The sequence below is a fragment of the Rosa rugosa genome, chromosome 4, assembly GCF_958449725.1.
Source record: "Rosa rugosa chromosome 4, drRosRugo1.1, whole genome shotgun sequence".
Lineage (NCBI taxonomy): Eukaryota > Viridiplantae > Streptophyta > Magnoliopsida > Rosales > Rosaceae > Rosa > Rosa rugosa.
In genome coordinates this window covers 49,671,284-49,691,680 of record NC_084823.1, presented here as the reverse complement: position 1 = coordinate 49,691,680, position 20,397 = coordinate 49,671,284, and the positions used below count along the sequence as shown (strand labels likewise).

Sequence of the window (20,397 nt, the reverse complement as noted above, 5' to 3'; positions counted from 1 at the left end):
AAGTGATCATAAACTCCAACCTCGCACTTTCATTTCAGAGCGAGGCCTTACTCTGGATAAGATCTGTATATATATATATATATATACGAAAATGTTCTGAAGAAGACGTCCGCAACCCAGAAAAAGTGCGGACGTCGCTCCTCCGGCCTCGATCGAGCGGCGACGGCGAGGCGTGGCTTGCCGGAGGGACGCCGGGGGTCGTGCGGAGGGGTCTGCGGTCCGGTGGAGTCGCCGGCGACGGTTCTGCAGTGCTGCACAGAACCTGCAACTGCAGGTGAGGTGGTTGCCCAGAAACCGGCAAGCCCGACCTCCTCCGACCTCGAACGCCGCCCAGAAGAGGTCTGGGACGCCTCCGGCCTCCCTCCGGCCAGCTCCGCGCCGCCGTCGTCGCCTGGAACCGCCAACTGCAGCGCCGTCCGCACTTTAGCGAAAGTGCGGACGTCCTCTTATATATATATATATGTAATAATTGGTCATGCATAGCTCTGCTAATAATGACAATGTGCAGGATATGTTCCTTGCTGGGACTGATACCACATCTACACTTCTAGAGTGGGCAATGGCAGAGATTTTGAAGCACCCAAGGGTCATGAGCAAATTGCAGAAAGAAGTTAGGGGTGTAATAAAAGGAGAAGAAGAAATATTAACTGAGGATGATTTGGTTGATATGCACTACTTGAAGGCAGTGATTAAGGAGGCTCTTCGCTTACATCCTCCATTTACCCTACTATTGCCAAAGATGTCGACTCAAGATGTGAAAATAAACGGTTATGACATTAAGGCCAACACACAAGTCTTGGTGAATGCCTGGCAGATCGGGAGAGATCCCGAATCATTCAATGACAAACCAGAAGAGTTTGAGCCGGAGAGGTTCTTGGAGGATAATAGTGGTCTAAGTTATAAAGGGACCGACTTCCAGTTTATTCCATTCGGAGCTGGCAGGAGGATCTGTCCCGGGATCCAGTTTGCTACGACTGTCAATGAGATTGCTCTAGCGAATTTGCTGCACAAGTTTGATTGGACATTTCCCGGTGGAGTAAGAAATGAGGATTTAGACATGACTGAATCATCTGGCTTAACAATTCATAAGAAATACCCTCTTAAAGCCGTGGCTATTCCATATTCATCAGCTTAACCACTAGTTATTGTAAGAAGAGTGGCTAGCTAGCTATAGCTTGTTCTCTCCATGTTTTTCAGAGTGTGCGGATTGAATTGTACTAGTTATGCTGTTTCGTTTTGGAGTTGAATTCCTGTAGTTTATATTTGTTGATGTTTGCAGTGATAAGTTGTTGAATTAATCAACCATAAGTGGAGGCTTATTCACCCTAAAGTCAAGTTTTCTACTTCGTTTTCTGGTTGAAATGCGGGCTGGGAAGTGGGAAATCTCTTGATGGTAAGGATAAATCACATCCACAACAACTCATCTATATATTTACCGAATGAGTTAATATTTCTCACTGATATTGGTTAATCTTGTAAGTATTACCCAAGTATATATATCACCCAACAATTAAAATGAGTGAATTATGGGTGTGTGTGTGCACATATATAATATTTTATGCATCTACATATGTCCAGAGAAATTACTATAATTCAGTAGGAAACGGATGAAAGAAAATGGGCCTGCTTAAAATTTCGAACGACCCGCAGTACAGGCTTTCATACACCTTCAACCGATTCTTCCTTTCGCTGCTAGTCACCTGGCCTCCCTCTTCAAATAAGTTGTCATCATCAGTTGGACTATACTAATGCTACTAATCCTCGTTCCACCACCTAGTTATTTGCTTTGTCAATGCTATTTTGAAATGAGATCAAATGTTACCTACTTGAAATTACAGAAAAAGTTCCATTACCCAAGGGAGCCGTCGTGTTTTGAAAGTCAAAGGCTTCAATGTAACAGAGGCATGTCGTTCTGTAATTGAAAATTTAGACTACAGGAAAAGAATGTTATCAGAACTGCTTACTCAGCTAATGTCATTACAAGTAAGATCCATATGTCAACATTACATTGGTTGAAGTTGTTAATTACAGGTTGTTATGGTAGCTTGTGGTTTGAGACTTGAGAGAACTGGTTAGTAAGGTATTTACCGTATTTTTACTCTTCTCCTTAAGCGTACTCACTATCAACTTCTCGATCTATAAGAAGTAAGAATGAAGTTAATTCTCTCGGAAATTCTCAGAATTTATCATCCATTTTGGTGCTTGAATATTGTTTGTTCATTTTTTTTTTTTTGGCAACCGTTTGGTCATGGATTGAATACCGTACCATTATTATCAAAGAGCTGGATAACAAATATATAACACTATAAAATATCCTCGATGATCTATCCTCTTCGTCATAATTTTTTCCTTTTTGCCTCCTCTAAGCCATGAATTAATAATGAAAAATTTGATACAAACTATCTTGTCATGGATCGGATATACGTAAAAAGAGTTTTAATTCTAAGTTGAAATACTTATCTTTAGTGAATGTTTGAGCTTTTTTTTTTTCATTTGGTGGAAATGAGGGGGCTAAGCCTTATCAAAGAAAACTAAATCACTACAATGCGAGGCCTGCTACGGTTATTACAATCATATTTTAACATGTTCAGCAGTTCAGCAAGAGAAGTGATTCAGTTTTCTTTTATGAGAGCAAGGTAATGAGCAGCAACATTGCACTACCTATAGAAATTCAATGCAACAATCTCAGTTATCACAACGAAGTCTCTTGCAATCCCAGATAGAAATGTTTGAGATTTCTAAGACTTGATGAACTAAATTGCAGATATTAGAGGAATAGCGTGAAGCAAAATAGTGGTACTAGGAAGACTATGATTTGGTTGGTATATCTTATACAATTTAGTCAAAAGCCAAAGCCATATGCAAAATTTGACTCCCCTAGTGTCATCACTATTCATTCAATTTTTGCATCTCCAACCATCTTTACTTAAAAGCCAAAGTCATTTAATAAATTAATCATTTTAGAAAGTACAACTAATTGAAATTTTTCTAATTTCTCCCCATCCATTAATTTCTAATATTTCTAAAAACATTTTTCTGATTTTTTAGAAATTTTTCTTTCATTTTTCAAATTTTTTTGGTTTAAAACACATTTACTTTATTATTAACCGTTGATTTTAATCCATACAATTTTTTGAACTGTCAGATTAGATATTCAGTAAATATATATTTACTTTTTCATTTTTAGAACCAATTAATCTCGGCCTTTCATTTTAAATTGAATTAATGATGCATGAATCTCGTCCGTTGGTTTGAGCCTCTATCTTCCAACAAAAACCCATGTGCAGCTGTGGCCCACCTTTTCCGTCCTCAGCCAAAATGACTTTCGTTCCAGCAACCTTAGTCAAAATGACTCCACTTTTGACTAATAAGTCAAAATGACTAAATTTAGTTAATGGTTGGAGATGGCTTCCGGAAAAACCAAAGCCATTTTGGCTTTTGACTACTACCGTTGGAGATGCCCTAACTATAAGTTACTAGTTGAAGCCTTGAAGGCCAACACACTGCACAATTTGTGGCCTACTTTCTGCTACAACTAGATTAGAGTGTTCGTTCTATTATCTCTAAAAAGAACCTACGGTGACAGAGCTAGAATTTCCTTCCTGGGGGAACGAAATCCTATGCTTCTTCATTAGTTAATTAATAGCCACAACTTATTTGTTAGTTTGCTGGGTATTGTTGTGAGAACATTTGTTAAGTAAAATCCTAGTAATACAAAGAAAATGAAAGCAAAAGATGTTTCTATTTTCATCCACAACATATTATTGTTTTAACTACAAAGATTAGAGAAAGAAGCTTGGGTGTCCAGATCAGATTGACACCCAAGATCAGAGAAAGAAAACAAAGCCTCCTTGTTGGGCACTATTCAGAGAGAAAAAAAAAATGAAAAATATTGAGGGCTTATATGGGAAAAAGACAATAGACATATATATAACAGTACATAAAACTACTTAGTTTAAAATTGACATTTTTTAGGGATAATAAGGACAAGTGAAGCTGACAGCTAAGAATAAATAAATAATTTTAAGTAGTTTTAATTTAAGAAAACTCTACGCTACATCAATGTACCAATACATCAAGTAGACTAGCCTTCCGGCACACGCTTGTGCGCATGCGGAAGTACGATGCTGGCACACCTCTTCATTCTGATTTTTGAAAAATGGCTGAATGAACTTGCAGTTGTTCCATATATATGTAATGAAGCACAATATGCTTGTACGATCGAATACAAATTTTTTAAAAATCAATAAAGGCATACATGAACTTTATTTGAAAGAGCATTGATGTTTAGCAATTTCTACAATCCAGCAGTTCTAGGAGCTTTGTATTGCAACTTCCTGTTATGAACTTCCTGCAATGCAAAGCACACAATTGACAATATCAAGCATTCAAAATGGAAAACACAGCCTTAACTAAACCCCATCCAATTTTACATATTATGTTCCAAAACAGTAACTACACTCTCATGATCACCATCCTCTTTAATTAGTAATGCTTATGTGCTCAAATTCAATAACTTAAAAGAACCATGTCAGCAAACTCTAATGACCGTCTGTGTGTAGCATTGGATGCCAAGCTCAATGTTTCATGCTTTTCTGCTCACCCATAATCCCATATCCATTTTTACACATCATCCTATACCATTTGAAAGTTCATAACTACGTCCAGAAAATTTCATTTTGAGTGATTTCAGTTCTACAGGACTCTTTAAGATGTCTACTAAAACTTTTTAGAAGGAACCGACCTCAAATTCCCAGTAGATCAGTACAATTTTGCTAAAGTAAGTGACTGGGTCGAAATTCCAGACAATCTGAAAATGGCTCAAATCCCTTTCCTTGGCCAAAACTTTTTCCCACCTAATGAAGCCAAAAAACAAACAAAGTACTATACAAAAACCCCAAAATGAAAACAACAATCATCTTAGTAACAGTTTCTTTTGTTCATAAAAAGACTGGATTCTTCAAAGCTAAAATAGTACTACATCATCTTAAATTCTCAAGGTGATTAGAAAGAGCAATCACAAATAAACTTGTACCTCACACATCACATAAACAGATCACAGAAACAACATTAGGGATTAGAAATCCAACCTGTTTTGGCTGAGATTCTACTGCAAAACTCGTCTCTTCCATTGCCTATAAAAACAAAATCATGAAAACCCTTTCAATGACCTATCCAAATCAATAAAATCTCAATCTCGATCAAAATCAAAACCAAAACCAATTCTCTACTTGTTCATATCTCTATAATCCTAAACCAAAATTAATTCCAGAGCCACTCAAATCCAACTTCGAAACTCTAGAACAAAGAAACATGCAGGACCAAAATCAATTCTAGAGCCCACTCAAACCCAACTCCAAAACTCTAGAACAAAGAACCATGCAGGAATGAAAAGAAACAGAAATCATAAGGAAGAAAATAAAACCCAGATAAAAACCTCCTTGATATATTTGTCTCCTCTCAATTCCTCTTTCCTTTCTTCCCTCTTCTGTAGTACGTCCTCTTCTCTCTTTGTTTTTTTTTTTCGCCTCCTCGTTTTCTCTATGTCGGAAAAATCCTCAGAGATAGTGGAATTCACTACTCTCCTTAAGTTATCAGACAATCTCTTAATTATTGGTTGATGAAACTTTGACTCCTGTTTCTCTCTCTTTCCCTTCTCCCTCTATTCTCTTCTCTCTCTTTTTTACTCGGCGTCGGCAGAAACCTCTCTTTCTCTCTCTAGGATCTGCCACCTCACCATGCTTTCTACATTTACGTTTCTAATCCTACTTGATGTGTTCCACCTCAGCCAAACCATGGGCAAAATTGGAAGTTCGAAAGTTTCCCAAGATGACTTTACTGTTCCTCTTCGCTTTATGAAACATCAACTTATTCCCTTATAAATATCTATACTATTATATTAAGAGAAGAGGGTTTGTTAGCCAAAATTTAAAATTTTGACAGAAATGACCCTAAAAAATTAATAAACTTTGAGAATTAATTAAATCATAAGGACAGTTATGACATTTACAAAATATATTTTTATTAAAAAAATTAATAAAAATATAACCCACAACCCACTTTTCTCTCCCATTATCTCCTCTACAATAACCGTTTTTTTTTTTTTTCAGAAAAAAAAAAAAAAAAAAAAAAAAAACTTGCACATGCAGAGCATGTGTGGAGAAATGCTAGTATGAATATATGGGAGCCAGAGAGGACACTAGCGATGAGATCCATTCCGAGGTCCACGTTCTCAATTATTATTAAATCACCTTTAAAACATTGTAGTATAAAAAATAAAAAGAAAGGAGAAACTTTCACCTGATATATGTTCCTGATTAAACTATGGACTCCATCATTGAGATGTTTGGGTCCATTTTGATCATTAAACATTTCATTCTTAATTAACTTTCCTATATAACGCAAACCACACACGCACAATCACTTGCAGAGAAGATCTTATATATTATCAGGTTTGCTCACCTAAGAGACAGTTTTAAGGAACTGTGAGGGACAGATGCATCTCAACCACATGTATTAAATATAAAAGCATAAATTATAACACCTTAAAACTGTGCAATTATTTTCAGCCGTCAGATTCACTTGTCCCTCACAGTCCCTCAGGTGAGCATGCCTTTATATATTATATGAATATATGAGAGAGCGACACTAGCGATGGAATCCATTTCGAGGTCCACGTTCTTATTAGAAGAAATAATATAATCTCAATTATTGTTAAATCACCTTTAAAACATTGTAATATAAAAAATAAAAAGAAAGTTTCTCGTCTTCCACCTGATACATGTTCTTGATTAAAGGATGCCACTATGGACTCCATCATTGAGATTCTAGGGTCCATTTTGAGCATTAAACATTTCATTCTTAATTAACTTTCCTATATATATATATAACACAAACCACACACACAGAATCACTATCAGAGAAGAAGATGTCTAGCTATACGCTTATCAATCTCCTGCAAATAATGGCGGAGCAGATCAATAATGAAACCTTTTCAATAGTACTTCTTGCCATTTTCTTCGTTCTCCTATACAGGTGGTCTTCCACTTCCACTTATTCTACAAAAAACTCACCACCTTCTCCACCAAAACTCCCCATCATCGGAAACCTTCACCAACTAGTCTCACCACGGTGTCCGCCACATCGCTTACTTGGAGCCTTGTCTCAGGTCCATGGCCCTCTCATGCTCCTCCACTTCGGAAGCGTCCCCGTCCTCATCGTCTCATCGGCCGAGGGTGCTCAGGCGATCATGAAAACACATGACCTCAATTTCTGCAGCAGGCCCAAGTCCACCGTCTTCGCAAAGCTTCTCTACAACTCAAACGATGTGGCAACCACGCCTTGCGGCGAGTATTGGAGGCAGATTAAGAGCATATGCGTGTTGAATCTGTTGAGCACCAAAAGGGTTCGGTCTTACCGCGGCGTTAGGGAGGAGGAAACCAAAGCCATGATCAAGCAGATAAGGGACTCAAAAGGAGTTGTGAATTTAAGGGAGATGCTTATGACGCTTACAAACGATGTCGTCTCGAGAGTGGCTCTAGGGAAGAGTTACTATAGTGATGGGGGTTTTAAAGAGCTTTCGGTGGATCATACGGAGTTGCTGGGAAGTCTTTATATTGGGGACTATATTCCATGGCTTGGTTGGTTGAGCCGTGTCACTGGTTTGGACGCGAAACTAGACAAAGTGGCTAAACGGTTTGATGACTTCTTGGATGTAGTAATTCAAGAGCATATGGATAATACTGATCAGAAGGAGGAGGACCAAAAGGATTTTGTAGACGTTTTACTTGAGATTCAGCAGGAAAAGTCCCTTGGTTTTCGTATTGACAAAATTGGCATAAAGGGTGTCATCTTGGTAACTCTCTCTCTCTCTCTCTCTCTCTCTCTCATATGTGTATATATAGGAGATGTTTACATCACTAATTGTTAATAATGCTAATTTGTAGGATATGTTCCTTGCTGGGACGGATACGGTAGCAACGGTCTTAGAGTGGGCAATGGCTGAGATTTTAAAGCACCCAAGTGTCATGACCAAATTGCAGAATGAAGTAAGGGGAGTAAACAAAGCTGAAGAAGACATACTAACAGAGGATGATTTGATCGATATGCATTACTTGAAGGCAGTGATTAAGGAGACTCTTCGCTTGCATCCTCCGCTTACGCTACTAATGCCTAGAATCTCGATGCAAGATGTGAAAATAAACGGTTACAACATTAAAGCCAACACACAAGTCCTAGTGAATGTCTGGCAGATCGGGAGAGATTCTGAATCATTCAATTACAAACCAGAGGAGTTTGAGCCAGAAAGGTTCTTGAATGCGAATAGTGGTATAAGTTATAAAGGGACTGACTTTGAATTGATTCCGTTTGGAGCTGGCAGGAGGTTGTGTCCCGGGATTCAGTTTGCTTCGGCAGTTGATGAGATTGCTCTAGCAAATTTAATGCACAAGTTTGATTGGACATTACCTGGTGGAGTAACAATTGAGGATATAGACATGACTGAAACAGCTGGTATAACAGCTCACAAAAGAGACTCTCTTAAGGTCGTTGCTATTCCATATTCATCGGCTTAAGATATGATTAAACACATCTATATTAAGACATCAGTTGTGCGTATCTAATCGTATTAATTCTGTTATATTGGGTTATTGAAGTATATTTGGTGATGTATTAGATTACGTTGTTCCTGTATTCTGTCCACCCTAAAGTGGTGGCTTACATTTTAATGTCAGCTTTTCTGTTTGGTTTGTTAATGAAAAATCTCGTGCGTGAGACTAGTTTGGTCGCTTTTAATTATTTTGCTTTAGTGTGCTTAGGCCTTTAGTTAGGTGTTACAGTCCAGCCTTTTTTTTTTTTTTTTTTTTTGACTTTGTCAAGGAGAACCCAAAGGCTTCCTAGGCCCAAGATAAATTCCTTCGGCACATGTGAAATGCTCCAACTGTGCATTGCAGCACAGTGCCTGGCCCAAGATAAACCCCTTCGGCACATGTTGTTGAGTAGGTGCTGAAGCCCGGCTCAAATCTTATGCGCCATGCCCCCACCCCACCCCACCCACCCAAAAACAAAAAAAAAACAAAAAAGTCTTGATAGACATGCAAATAATAAATTATAATAATTTCTGATAGTATATACATTGATTATTTTATTTGTTATCTTTTTTTGGAATCAAATCATAAATGTTTTCTCATTATAGTCTTAAGTTAGAGCATACATTTTCAGTGCCTTGAATACATAGGGCAAATAAGAAAAAGTGGTTTGTGTGTGTGTGTGTATATATATATATATATCTAGTATTACTTATTAACGAACATCTATGTTCACTTATTAAAAAAACAAGCCTATATATAAACCATGAAAATAGAACATAGAAAATAGGCTCAGTCTCAAAAATAAAAGAAAACTGTAAATTTTCTCCTTGCCCTTGATACTAAGGCTAGGAGGTTTTGTCATTTATGCCAAGCAGGCTTCCTGAGCAGCAGCAATCTTCTTCGACTTTGATGGATTCTTGTTCTTTGACCCAAGATGCCTACCCCTCTTCTTCTTAGTGTCCGTATTGCACACCACCTCAGACTTAGGTCAAGGATGCTACATGGAGCTTTAACTAGTCTCAACGGCCATGCATTGAATTTGGAACAAAATTCAGGCATTTTGAGCTTCTTTGTGGGTGCATCAGTGCTCAAAGAGTTAGCAAAAAGATTAGGCAAGAGTACCTTAAGTTGTTTTGGGGATTGATATTTAGAAGGCTGCCTCTCTCGCTTGGACAGAGCAGTTGCTTCCACTGGGACCAGAGCCAAAGTTATATCGTCCTCCTCCCTGCTGGAAGATGACCTGAAATCTGTGCCACTCAAAACCTGAAATCTCCCACAATGCCCCCAAAGTTATTTGAATTTCATAATTCTAACAGATCATAAGTAGGACCAAATATGATTTAATATAGTCTCTATACTTATTTCAATGCTTGAACTCAAAAACCAGTCATACATATATCTACATTCAGCTTTATACAATGTCTTGTTCATTAGGATATCTAACAATCTCCCACTGAACTTGACATTGTTTAGAATCTAGGTATCTATATAACACAGTTTACTGAAGTGTGCACCTTGAGTTCAATTCACATTAACAGTCTGTTTCAAAATTCTGTCAGCTATATTTAACAACAATGAACCTAAGGATGTCTTGGTGAATTAGCAAATCACCAGCATTCCAAGATCACATTGCAATAAATAAAACCACATGAATTCCCTCAAAACACAGTAGTAATATACGCCTAAACTTAAGCAATCATCTTCATATAGGCATATATATAGTCCTACCAAAATTTCAATATAATATTGAAGATTGAAATCTATTTCATACTCAATATCATCTGTCTGCAAATTTGCTGTGTCATTAACAGCACACTGTAGTTTGTACAACTTGATTATGCAGCAAACAATAATTGAAATATATGAACATGAATGAACTACACTGCTTTATTCATTCTGAAAGAATAAAATCACAGTACATTAAGTTTTAAGTACAAATGCTGTTAGTTCACTTCAGCATCTAGACTTTTCAAAATTCCCATAGTTTTGACATGTTCAACAAAGTTGGACACTGGCAAAGCTTTTGTTAAAGGATCTGCCAATTGATCCTTCGTACCAATCTTAACCGGCCACTTGTATTTCACCATTTCTGACAGTTTCTCTAACAGCAAAATACTTCACATCAATATTCTTGGATCCTGATGACCTTTTGTTGTTCTTTGAAAAGAACACTGCTGATGCATTATCGCAGTAAATAGTCATAGGTCTTTCAACAGATTCAACCAATTTCAATTGAGACACAAAATTCTTCAACCATAATGCATGTCCAGTTGCCTCAAAGATTGCTATATATTCTGCTTGGAATGTTGAAGTTGCTGTCAAACTTTGCTCTGCTGTTTTCCATGAGACTGCTCCTCCACCTAAAACAAAAATGTAACGTGAAGTGGATTTCAGGTCATCCATATCAGATTTATATGATGCATCTGCATATGCTTTTATCTCAAATTCTTGACCTTCAATCTTCCTGTAAACTAGCATATAATCTCTGGTCCTCTTCAGATATCTCAACACCTTTTTCCCCACAACCCAGTGTTCATGCCCTGGATTTGCTTGATACCTTGACAATACATTTATAGCAAATGATATGACAGGTCTTGTGCATACCTGAGCATACATTAAGCTCCCTACCAATCTTGCATAGGGCACATTTTCCATATTTTTCTTTTGCAATGCATTACTTGGACATTGACCTTTATGCAATTTGTCTCCCTTAGACACAGGTGCCTCTCCTTGTTTACAGCCTTGCATGCCAAATCTGTGAAGCACTTTATCAATATAATTTTTCTGAGACAATCCCAAAACACAGTTTCTTCTGTCCCTTGTAATCTTTATACCAAGCACATAGTGAGCCTCTCCCATATCCTTCATATTAAACTGATTTGATGTAAGGCTTTTATTTTTACCACCTATAACATGAGAGTCTTGGGCACTTTGTCATATATTAGTAATGAAAACAAATTCGTAGCTCAAAATTTCAATAGAAACTTGAATCACAAAAAATCTGTTTCACACTATAAAATGCAACAGAGGTTCATAAACTATATGCATGGCGGATCGTATATATACATATAATTTCTTATACAATTAAAAAGGTTAATATCTAAATGGTTCTTGAAAAAATACTACTAGCCACTACATCTACCATATCATTCATCTTGTTCTTCTTCTAATTAATCTTCCTCAATGACGTCTGGACTGCTCCACTATGATTAGGACCCCATCGTCCCCTGTGCCTCTAGATTAGCCTCACCTAGCTTGAGTCTTCCATCTTATTCAACTTGTCCTTACGGTGGGGATAAAACAAATTTTAAATCTATGCTTCTACCTGTAAAACAAAACAACAACAAAACTGAATTCAAATGGTTCTATATGCATGCACCTATATCAAGCAGCAAAATTTGTAAAAATCAAACAAGTTTAAGAGTAGAATTGAAATAGCAGAATAAACCTTGAAGAATACCTGACTTGCAGCATCTATTTGCCCATAACAATGCCTACTTTATATTTGAATTTGGTGCCTACCATTCTAGAAACAAAACAAACAGTCATTAGGCCAAGGTAATATATGCAGCACAGCTTTATGTCTAACCAAATTTACAACCAAATAATTAAGTCAAAAGGGAACGCGCGCCATGCTCAGTTCGTGGTGAAGAACGGACCGCAATTTGAACAGGTCATAGCTAAGATTCTAGACATATATTACAAAATCAAATCTAGGCTTTTTGATTTCCTCAAAAGGTGGTCATCGATCCTGTGTTGCGATGGTGTGAGCTCTGAAGAGGAAGGAAACCAAATGAATTTATTGTTGGAGAGGAAAGATCACACGTTAGATAAGTGATAAAAGATAATATAACTTATAAAAGTGGATCAGTGGCGGAACTAGGATTCAAAACCTGGGGGGGGGGGGGTCGTCGTCCAATAATAAAAGATAATTATACGCAATCACACTGTTAAAATTTGGAAACAAGTTTAAAAAGTTCAAAACTTTCCGTATATTGTTTTTCTACAAAACCTTGTACAAAATTCTTTCTTAATTGTTATAATCAGATACTAATATCATTTGGTTTGCATTTGAAAACAGTTTTTGGATTTGTGATTTTGAAAGACAAATAAAGCAATCTAAAGGACCCTTGCAATATTGTTCCATGTTTTTGGTGTCGGGTTAATTTTTTATCAGTAATTTGTTGTTTACAGTGATTTTCTGCAAAATTAGCCATGTAATGTCTTTAATGATTGATTTTAAAAAGACTTATTTATCTTGCGCCTAGGAAGCCTTTGGGTTCCCCTTGACAAAGTCAAAAAAAAAAAAAAAGACTTATTTATTTTGATCATATGAGAGAAAATATGACATTCAATTGTTAAATCAACTTCATGAAAAAAATAAGCTGTCCAAAAATTAGGGGGAAAATAATTCTTCATTCTAATTGGAAACTTGGCCATGAATCAGAAGTTAAAATAAATTTAAGAAACTGAGTTTTCCTGAATATCATGTATAGCAATTTTAGTGTTATGTGAAAAACAATGAATGAAGAATTTCTCACTGTCAATAATAGATGGTAATTAAACATTCAAAGATAAAAATAAGAAGTAAACTAGCTTTCTCGTGCGAAAAGCTATTGCAGAGCACAATCTAGCTAGAAAGTAGAAACCCAACTTTGAATTTTTTTTTTCTTTGAACAATCAGCTTTGGAATTAGCTAGTGAGAGCCAAAACGAGCTAGTTGGTGCCGAAGAAGTCATGTTTATTATTGGGACAGGCCGAATTTACAAACCCTAATGTTTGTAGGAATCATAATATCCCTAACGTATTAGGAAAGAGAGACGAGGAATACCAATCCTAAAGAGATGAGGTTTCCTAATGCAATTAAATCTCCTAATGAATAATGGTTTTGGATATGTGAGTTGAAGCCCCTCTATATAAAGGAAGGTTTTCCCCACGTAATTCTCAGACCGTGATGATGATGATAGGTTCCATCTTACCCTTACCAGCTCCTCCTGCAAAATCAGTTGCCACGCATACCAAGGCTATTGGTATCATACCTCCTCCTCCAGGAATCAAAGTCATCATTGATAAAACTGCTCAGTTCGTGGCAAAGAACGGACCCCAATTTGAACAGGTCATAGCTAAGAATCTAGACATAGCAAAATCAAATCTAAGCTTTTTGATTTCCTCAAATCCCTACGATGCATATTATAAGCGCCGGGTGTCTGAATTCCTTGCCCAGCCCGATCAGTCTTATGAAGAGCCAGCTCCAGTTGTAGATGTTGAAGCTGGAGCACCAAAACCTGATTCTCCCTCCCAGCTTAGACCTGAATGCAAAGTGCCTGAACCATCAGAACCCGAAGAGTTTACTGTTCTGCTTCCTGAAGGAATTTGTGGAGAAGAACTAGATGTTATTAAACTCACAGCCCAGTTTGTAGCTCGGAATGGGAAATCGTTTTTGACAGGATTGAGAAGCAGAGAGATGAACAACCCCCTGTTCTATTTTCTCAAGCCTCATCATAGCATGTTCAACTTTTTCACTTCTCTAGCAGATGCATATTCAAAGGTGTTGATGCCACCAGAAGGATTGACAGGGAAGCTCAAGAAGAGCGTGGCAGACATGTCTACTGTGCTAGAACGGTGTGTGCATCGGCTGGAGTGGGAGACTTATCAAAAGCAGGCAAAGCAGAAGGCCGAAGATGAGATTGAGCAGGAAAGGTTACAAAGGGCTGCAATTGATTGGCACGATAATGTCTTGGTCGAAGTCATAGACTTTGATGATGTTGAGGATGACTATTTACCTTCTCCACTGAGCATCGAAGAGGTTATAAGGGGAAGCAAAGTTGTTATGGAAGCAGATGATAATGACGAAATGGATATGGATGAAGAAGAGATGCAACTTGTTGAAGATGGAAAGAGGGTAACAGAGGTGGATCCAGAACAACCACCAATGAGAATTGTGAAGAACTGGAAGAGACCTGAGGTGAGGATGATCCAATCCAGTGCTGAAAGGGACATGACGATTTCCCCTATTACTGGGGAGCTTGTCCCTAACAATGAGATGTCTGAGCACATGAAGATTTCCCTCATTGATCCAAGATACAGAGAACAGAAAGAAAGGATGTTTGCTAAGATTCGGGAGACTAGTCTTGTTCTTGCACAGGACGATGAGATCTCAAGAAACATAGTGAACCTTGCGCGAACCCGTCCTGATATTTTTGGTTCCACGGAGGAGGAAGTTTCAAATGCTGTCAAGGCTGAGATTCAAAATCAAGCGATATCACAGAGTATCAATGGAGAGGATAAGAATGATGCTGTGAACAATGAGCGAAGGAACTTTCCTGGTCCAGCAAGACCTGACATGCCTTCAGTTCGACCTCAACCTCCACCAACTGGCCTTCTTCCTCGTATTCCTCCAAGCACGGTTCGGTGTTCAGCTCCTAATAGCATTGGCCTCCCAATACCTCCTCCAGTTGTCCAATTTCCATCGGTTGGAGCTCCTCTGCCACCTCCATCGATATTTACGACTGCAACTAATATTCCTGCACCATCTCCACCTGTAGCTCAGTTTACACCTATGCAAGTTCCCCAAAGGCATTATATGCCTCCACCTTCAGTGCATATGATGCCCCTGCCTCCACTACCACCTTTACCTCAAGAAATGCATCTACCACCACCACCACCTCCACCACCTCCAGTTGCAGAGGAGGAACCCAAGCCAAAGCGACAGAAGCTCGATGATTCAATGCTTATTCCAGAAGATAAATTTCTGGCACAGCATCCGGGACCAGTTGACATGAATGTATCTGTTCCTATTGTTGATGAAGGTAACCTCAAAGGCCAACTTCTACAGATCACGGTGCAGTCTTTATCTGAAACTGTTGACAGTCTTAAAGAGAAAATTTCTGCAGAAATCCAACTTCCGGCAAACAAACAGAAATTGAGTGGAAAATCAGGCTTTCTCAAGGACAATTTTTCACTTGCATATTACAATGTTGGCGCAGGACAAGCACTCGCTCTTTCAATAAGAGAGCGCGGTGGAAGGAAGAGATGACAGTTTGCTAGGATTTTCAACTATCTATCATGTAGTTCTTCAATGGTTTTACCTGCTTTGATGTTATATACCATATTGTAAGTACTAAAAAGATTATATTGTCATCTTTAAACTATCTTATCTACTCTACTACCAGATTCTTCCGCCAATCTCTAATTGTGAGTACTGTGCAATTGTGAAGTGAACTGCCGATACAACTTATTCTCATTTTCTTTACCAAAACTGTTTTCAGTAAAAAGTTATTGATCATTTTATGAGGGGCAATGAAAGCAACTTCAACAAACTTCACCTAAAATGTGCCTATTAACCTCAAAAGCTATAAATTTTAAAATCTGGCTAAACTGGAATATTCAAATTTGTGAAAAACCAACCTAATTCAATACATGGCCGCCTACTTTCATCAGAATCAACATCAACACGAAGCTATAGTCCACAGCTTCCTGTTTTCAGGATAACTTGGATTTCTCGCATCCATACTTCATTCCAAAGAATCGAAATTGCCATGACATCTACAGGAGCTTTAAACAATGGCATTATGCTGCCAAACATCTGAGAACACAATCATGAAACTTCTCAGCCATGTGCACCCAAAACATCTGAGTTTTGTAATTTCTTTCTTTCAATCAAAAGAAAACTTCTCAGCCAATTGAGTGAGTCTTTCCATGTCCACTCAAATGGGGAATTGAGAGCATTACTTTACATGCTTATTTGCAAATTCTTGAACATCTTCCTGAATTCAATAAGACAGGGTCAATATTTCAGACAGTAATGAAGCTAGACGTGGAAACACTGAAGGGAAATCTAGCCAAGTGAAATCAGAGATAAAAAGAGGAATCGCTAATGAAATAAAATCAGTAGTCCAAAATTATATATTCGTGTAGTGATATTGCAGCTCCACTCTAACATGACACTTACTACAGACTGGTGTGAACTAAAAACTTTATTAAATTAAGTGCTGTTAAAATTAACATCTATAAACAGCAGTTTAATTCAAAACCAATGCTTCATCTTCAGCTTTCATAAGGATTGGCTACTGGAACTCCTTGAGTATATGCTAAAATACGAATCCTCTCGTCATCCGGAGAATAGGGCCATGCAACCACTTCGATAGATCCCATCCATCCCTCATTGCGAAGCTTCTTAACTGCCATGACATCTACTGGAGCTTTAACCTTTATGACATCTAGTGCCATCAGGTGCTGTTTGTGAGTCTCTTCGGCATCTTGGGATGCATGGAGATCTTCGTCACTATTGTCAGTAAGATGATGTCTTCGAACAGTTGAGAAAGCAATCATGAAGCTTCTCAGCCGTTCAAGTGAGTCCATCTCCATAGTTAAAGAATCTGCACTCCACACAAACCTCGATTAAAAGGTAAACAATTACCAGGTACTATTCCTGCTCTTTCCTCAGTTTATCTGAGTCAATATAAAAGCAAGAATAACTAAAGGTGCACTACACACCACAACACCCACAATAAAGATCAAATTGATAGTTGGCTGGAAATAAATAAAATTCCCTTTCCAAAAATTCTGAAGAAAATTTGAGAGAGAATAATGTGTACTTCTTCATTGATAATATGACCCTTTATATAAGAACAAGAGTACAAAAGTTACATAGAATCTAATTCTATGGCTAATATCCTCTCCTTATTACATAAGGATTCACATTCCCGTTTGGACCGATCACACCAAAACTAGGTTAACTACAACACTATCTTCATTAGTTTTCAACAATCAGAGATAGACAGGACAAGATATTTTGGGGATTACCTTATATATACATCAAACGCATGATTAGTTTGCAACAATCAGAGGAAGCATCTAGGAGTGTGCTACCTCAGGAACTCCATATATTAGATCAAACTCTCAACAACTATAGCGATTTCAATTTACACGTAAATAATGAAAGCACCAAATCTTACAGTCAATAATGATCGCAGAGATACAGACTAAAAAGTTCTAAAAACAAAAGAATAGAAGAAAGCAGGGGTACCTCTTTTTTGCGGGCAAGAGCACAATCTGAAAACTCAGCTTTGCAATGCAATTAGGTCCTTCTATGCCAGAAATTTCAGTGTCAGTTCATATTGGGCTTGAGATAAAATAGGCCGGTTCGAACCGAGCAATGTTCCGAAAGTGAAGTAATTAAGGGTCAACCCAAAAGTTCATTTAAGTACCGGTATCTACTTTAAAAGCCCAGTTCGTGCATGAATATGGTTTGTGATCTTATTGCTGGGTGATGGAAATTATTAGTTGTAAACTTGTAATTATTACTCTTGCTATGATCTTGTTCTTCCTTTATAACTATAAAGAGGTACTTGTGTGTCTACTGTTAATGGATTGTCAAACCACTTTTGAAGCTAAGCTATCTTCTTGCTCAAAGATCAGTTCTTAACTGTACTTCCCAACAATGACAATCAGATCGCCAAAAACGTAGTTCTCCTAAAATTGAGGATTCTCTCTATTCTCATGAACCAAAATATTTGCTCAAATATTGTTTCCCTATTGTACTTGTCGATCGAGACACTTAAAACATCAGTACGTTGCATCATGAATCTGTCTGGCATTATAATCGGCTAAACCATTTACAAAAAGATATGCATATTAAGTTCCGGGAACATCACTTTGCTGAGGAATAGAGTTCCTGGCAGAAGCAATCCAAGCTTTCATATGTAAACCAGTTTTTCTTCATCTGCAATAACACAGAAAGTCGCTAAAAATAGGAATACTGAATCATCATAGAATAGACATCTGATACTGAGGAAACACTTACAAAGTAAGGGTAGCCCTCCATGCTAAAATTCTGCGGAGCACTCTCCATGAACAAATTAATGAAGTAGAGAACAAAATTACCACATTCCTCATCATTTCTCTGCTGTGGCACCTGAATTATTTCCACTTTTAGTACATTTTTAAGATGAATGTCGTGAGTCAAAAAGAGACTGTTTAGGTTACCTTAGGTATCAAAAGAGGAATTTTTCTCAGAAGATTCATATTCTCAGGCCTACCCTCTTCTCTAAAGATGTCCACTACAAATCTGAAAACAATAATAAAAGAACATGTAGAATTAGAGGCAATGTAGAATGAAACTATGGACCAAGAAAAAAGGAGACAAGTTTTGCTAAAGAAAAACATACTTTCTTATATTTGGTTCGAGCCTCCTCGGATCTGCCATTTCAAGAGAATCAAGCAACAACATGCATGGTCTTTGGGTCTTTGATTCGACATTCTCACCAAAATGACACAATATTAGTAGGTTCCAGTGACTCCTAAGATGGTGACATTTCAGAAAAGAAAATGTCATTACTCCAATAGTTAATAGAATGAAAAGATCTTAACACAAGGTAATGTAAAATAGTTACCAGCACACAATAGGAACAAAAACATATTTCTTTGAAAAAATATGCTTCTTCTTAATCCAGGTTAGCACCTTGTCTGTGGTGGTTGGTTTAATGTACAAGGAAAACCATAAACAGTCAAAGTATGTGAAGGAAGTTTTCTTGTCCTCAGAGAAGCTCTTCCATAAGTTCCTGCACATTCAAGCAAATTTCTGATCCCATTAAATTGAAGACAACTTTTTCACAGCAGATCACTCAAATGTTGCACCTACTCAAAGTAGCACTCAAAGGCCTCAGAGCCTAGCTTCTGTTTCTTCGGTGACACTCTACAAGCTCGAGAGACTGGCACTGGTTTTCTTCTTGACACTGAACATGTTTTAGAGTCTTGCTTCTGTGTTTTTCTTGACACTTCACGGCTGACATTCTTTTGCTTAACACTCCTCGTTGATCTCTGGCGGTGAGGAGAAAAAGTTAAAAAGCATGGGGATATCTTTTTGATCTCTTCAGTTTCTCCCCGAGTCAAGCTCTGTCTTTGAGCTTTCGAAGCCGCTAATACATGCATCCAACATGTTCGATGCTTTGACAGTTGATCATTGTAAATCTCTGTTGCAGGATACAACACTCATCAAATCTCTCACCAAATAGGATCATACTAAAGCAATACATAAGCATTCAATACCGAAATGTATGCCCTACAAATGTAAATCGTTCACTACTCCACTCGCGATCAAATTGGTCTAGTATAACACAAAAGGATTTCACTATATGATGATGGTTTAACGAGAACGAGACTACAGCTCAAGCAATACATGATCAAACCAGAGAAAGCCATACCTATACAAAACAACTTCAAACAAATTTCCCAATTGCCAGAGAAGACATTGTCCCTCACTGAACTTCATCCTAAACTTCTGGGTTCATTTGTTTACATTTTTTTGCATGAAAAACATACACACACACAGGAATTTTACTTTTTTACTTTCTTTAGTAAAAACTTCAAAGCCAAGAATAATTTCATTTTCTTCTTTCTTTCATACTCAACACTAAATCTCTTAGCCTCCTACCCCTCATTCTCCTGCTTGATCAGTAAAAAATTCAATCTTTAACCCCCCGAGTAAAATAAAAAAACTAAACTTTGAGCAGTACAATGCAGAAAAAGCAAGAAAGTAAACCGAAGAATTGTCACTGTGGTTACCTGAAATCGAGCACTTCAGGTCGGACTCGGGTTCGGGTTCGGGTTCGGAGTCGGAGTCAATGTTAATGGGTCCATCGCTGCTAGGTTTTCTCCTTCCCATTGAAATCAAATTTTGGAGTGACCGAGACTCTCAAGCGGAAAGGTGAAGAAGAACAGGGAGAGGGTCAGAGTCCCATTAATTACCGGATCCATCTCAACCGTTCATCTTATCAACGGTACACGGCTCTTGTACGTCACACGACAT

At 37.8% G+C, this 20,397-nt stretch overlaps 4 protein-coding genes and 1 long non-coding RNA gene across 5 annotated transcripts in view; 3 read left to right on the top strand and 2 right to left on the bottom strand.

Moving 5' to 3' along the window:
* Positions 1-1,270, top strand: part of LOC133745288 (cytochrome P450 736A117-like) — a 2,596-nt gene extending 1,326 nt beyond the window's left edge. Inside the window, exon 2 of the mRNA XM_062173346.1 lies at positions 509-1,270. Coding sequence (XP_062029330.1) covers positions 509-1,135 — 627 coding nt within the window. The 3' untranslated portion in view covers positions 1,136-1,270. The remainder of the gene's footprint in view (positions 1-508) is intronic.
* A 2,727-nt stretch (positions 1,271-3,997) lies between these two features.
* On the bottom strand, positions 3,998-5,715 carry LOC133743896 (uncharacterized). Its single transcript, XR_009863296.1, has 3 exons — positions 5,438-5,715; positions 5,091-5,135; positions 3,998-4,351 (listed from the first exon to the last, which is right to left on the bottom strand). It is a non-coding gene; the product is annotated as an uncharacterized LOC133743896 (long non-coding RNA).
* Positions 5,716-6,879: 1,164 nt separating this feature from the next.
* Positions 6,880-8,793, top strand: LOC133706586 (cytochrome P450 736A117-like). The gene is made up of 2 exons (XM_062132118.1): positions 6,880-7,855; positions 7,947-8,793. Exons 1-2 carry the CDS (start codon positions 6,929-6,931, stop codon positions 8,571-8,573), a joined length of 1,554 nt encoding a protein of 517 aa, XP_061988102.1. The 5' UTR covers positions 6,880-6,928; the 3' UTR covers positions 8,574-8,793.
* A 4,749-nt stretch (positions 8,794-13,542) lies between these two features.
* Positions 13,543-15,624, top strand: LOC133744961 (probable splicing factor 3A subunit 1). The gene has a single exon (XM_062172977.1). The coding sequence runs from the start codon at positions 13,543-13,545 to the stop codon at positions 15,622-15,624; it is 2,082 nt and encodes a 693-aa protein (XP_062028961.1).
* Positions 15,625-16,472: 848 nt separating this feature from the next.
* LOC133746398 (probable ubiquitin-like-specific protease 2A) lies at positions 16,473-20,282 on the bottom strand. Its single transcript, XM_062174584.1, has 8 exons — positions 20,154-20,282; positions 19,231-19,561; positions 18,983-19,150; positions 18,758-18,889; positions 18,576-18,657; positions 18,394-18,504; positions 17,617-18,312; positions 16,473-16,966 (listed from the first exon to the last, which is right to left on the bottom strand). Exons 1-7 carry the CDS (start codon positions 20,251-20,253, stop codon positions 18,241-18,243), a joined length of 996 nt encoding a protein of 331 aa, XP_062030568.1. The 5' UTR covers positions 20,254-20,282; the 3' UTR covers positions 16,473-16,966; positions 17,617-18,240.
* Between the last annotated feature and the right edge of the window lie 115 nt (positions 20,283-20,397).

Bases quoted from the DNA above. Each gene is read 5' to 3' on its own strand.
- LOC133706586 (XM_062132118.1), top strand. From the start codon at position 6,929: ATGTCTAGCTATACGCTTATCAATCTCCTGCAAATAATGGCGGAGCAG. The intron at 7,856-7,946 runs GTAACTCTCTCT...GCTAATTTGTAG, and splicing joins GCATAAAGGGTGTCATCTTG to GATATGTTCCTTGCTGGGAC.
- LOC133744961 (XM_062172977.1), top strand. From the start codon at position 13,543: ATGATGATGATAGGTTCCATCTTACCCTTACCAGCTCCTCCTGCAAAA.
- LOC133746398 (XM_062174584.1), bottom strand. From the start codon at position 20,253: ATGGGAAGGAGAAAACCTAGCAGCGATGGACCCATTAACATTGACTCC. The intron at 18,890-18,982 runs GTAACTATTTTA...TCACCATCTTAG, and splicing joins TTTGTTCCTATTGTGTGCTG to GAGTCACTGGAACCTACTAA. The intron at 18,313-18,393 runs GTAAGTGTTTCC...GTGTTATTGCAG, and splicing joins TGGAGGGCTACCCTTACTTT to ATGAAGAAAAACTGGTTTAC.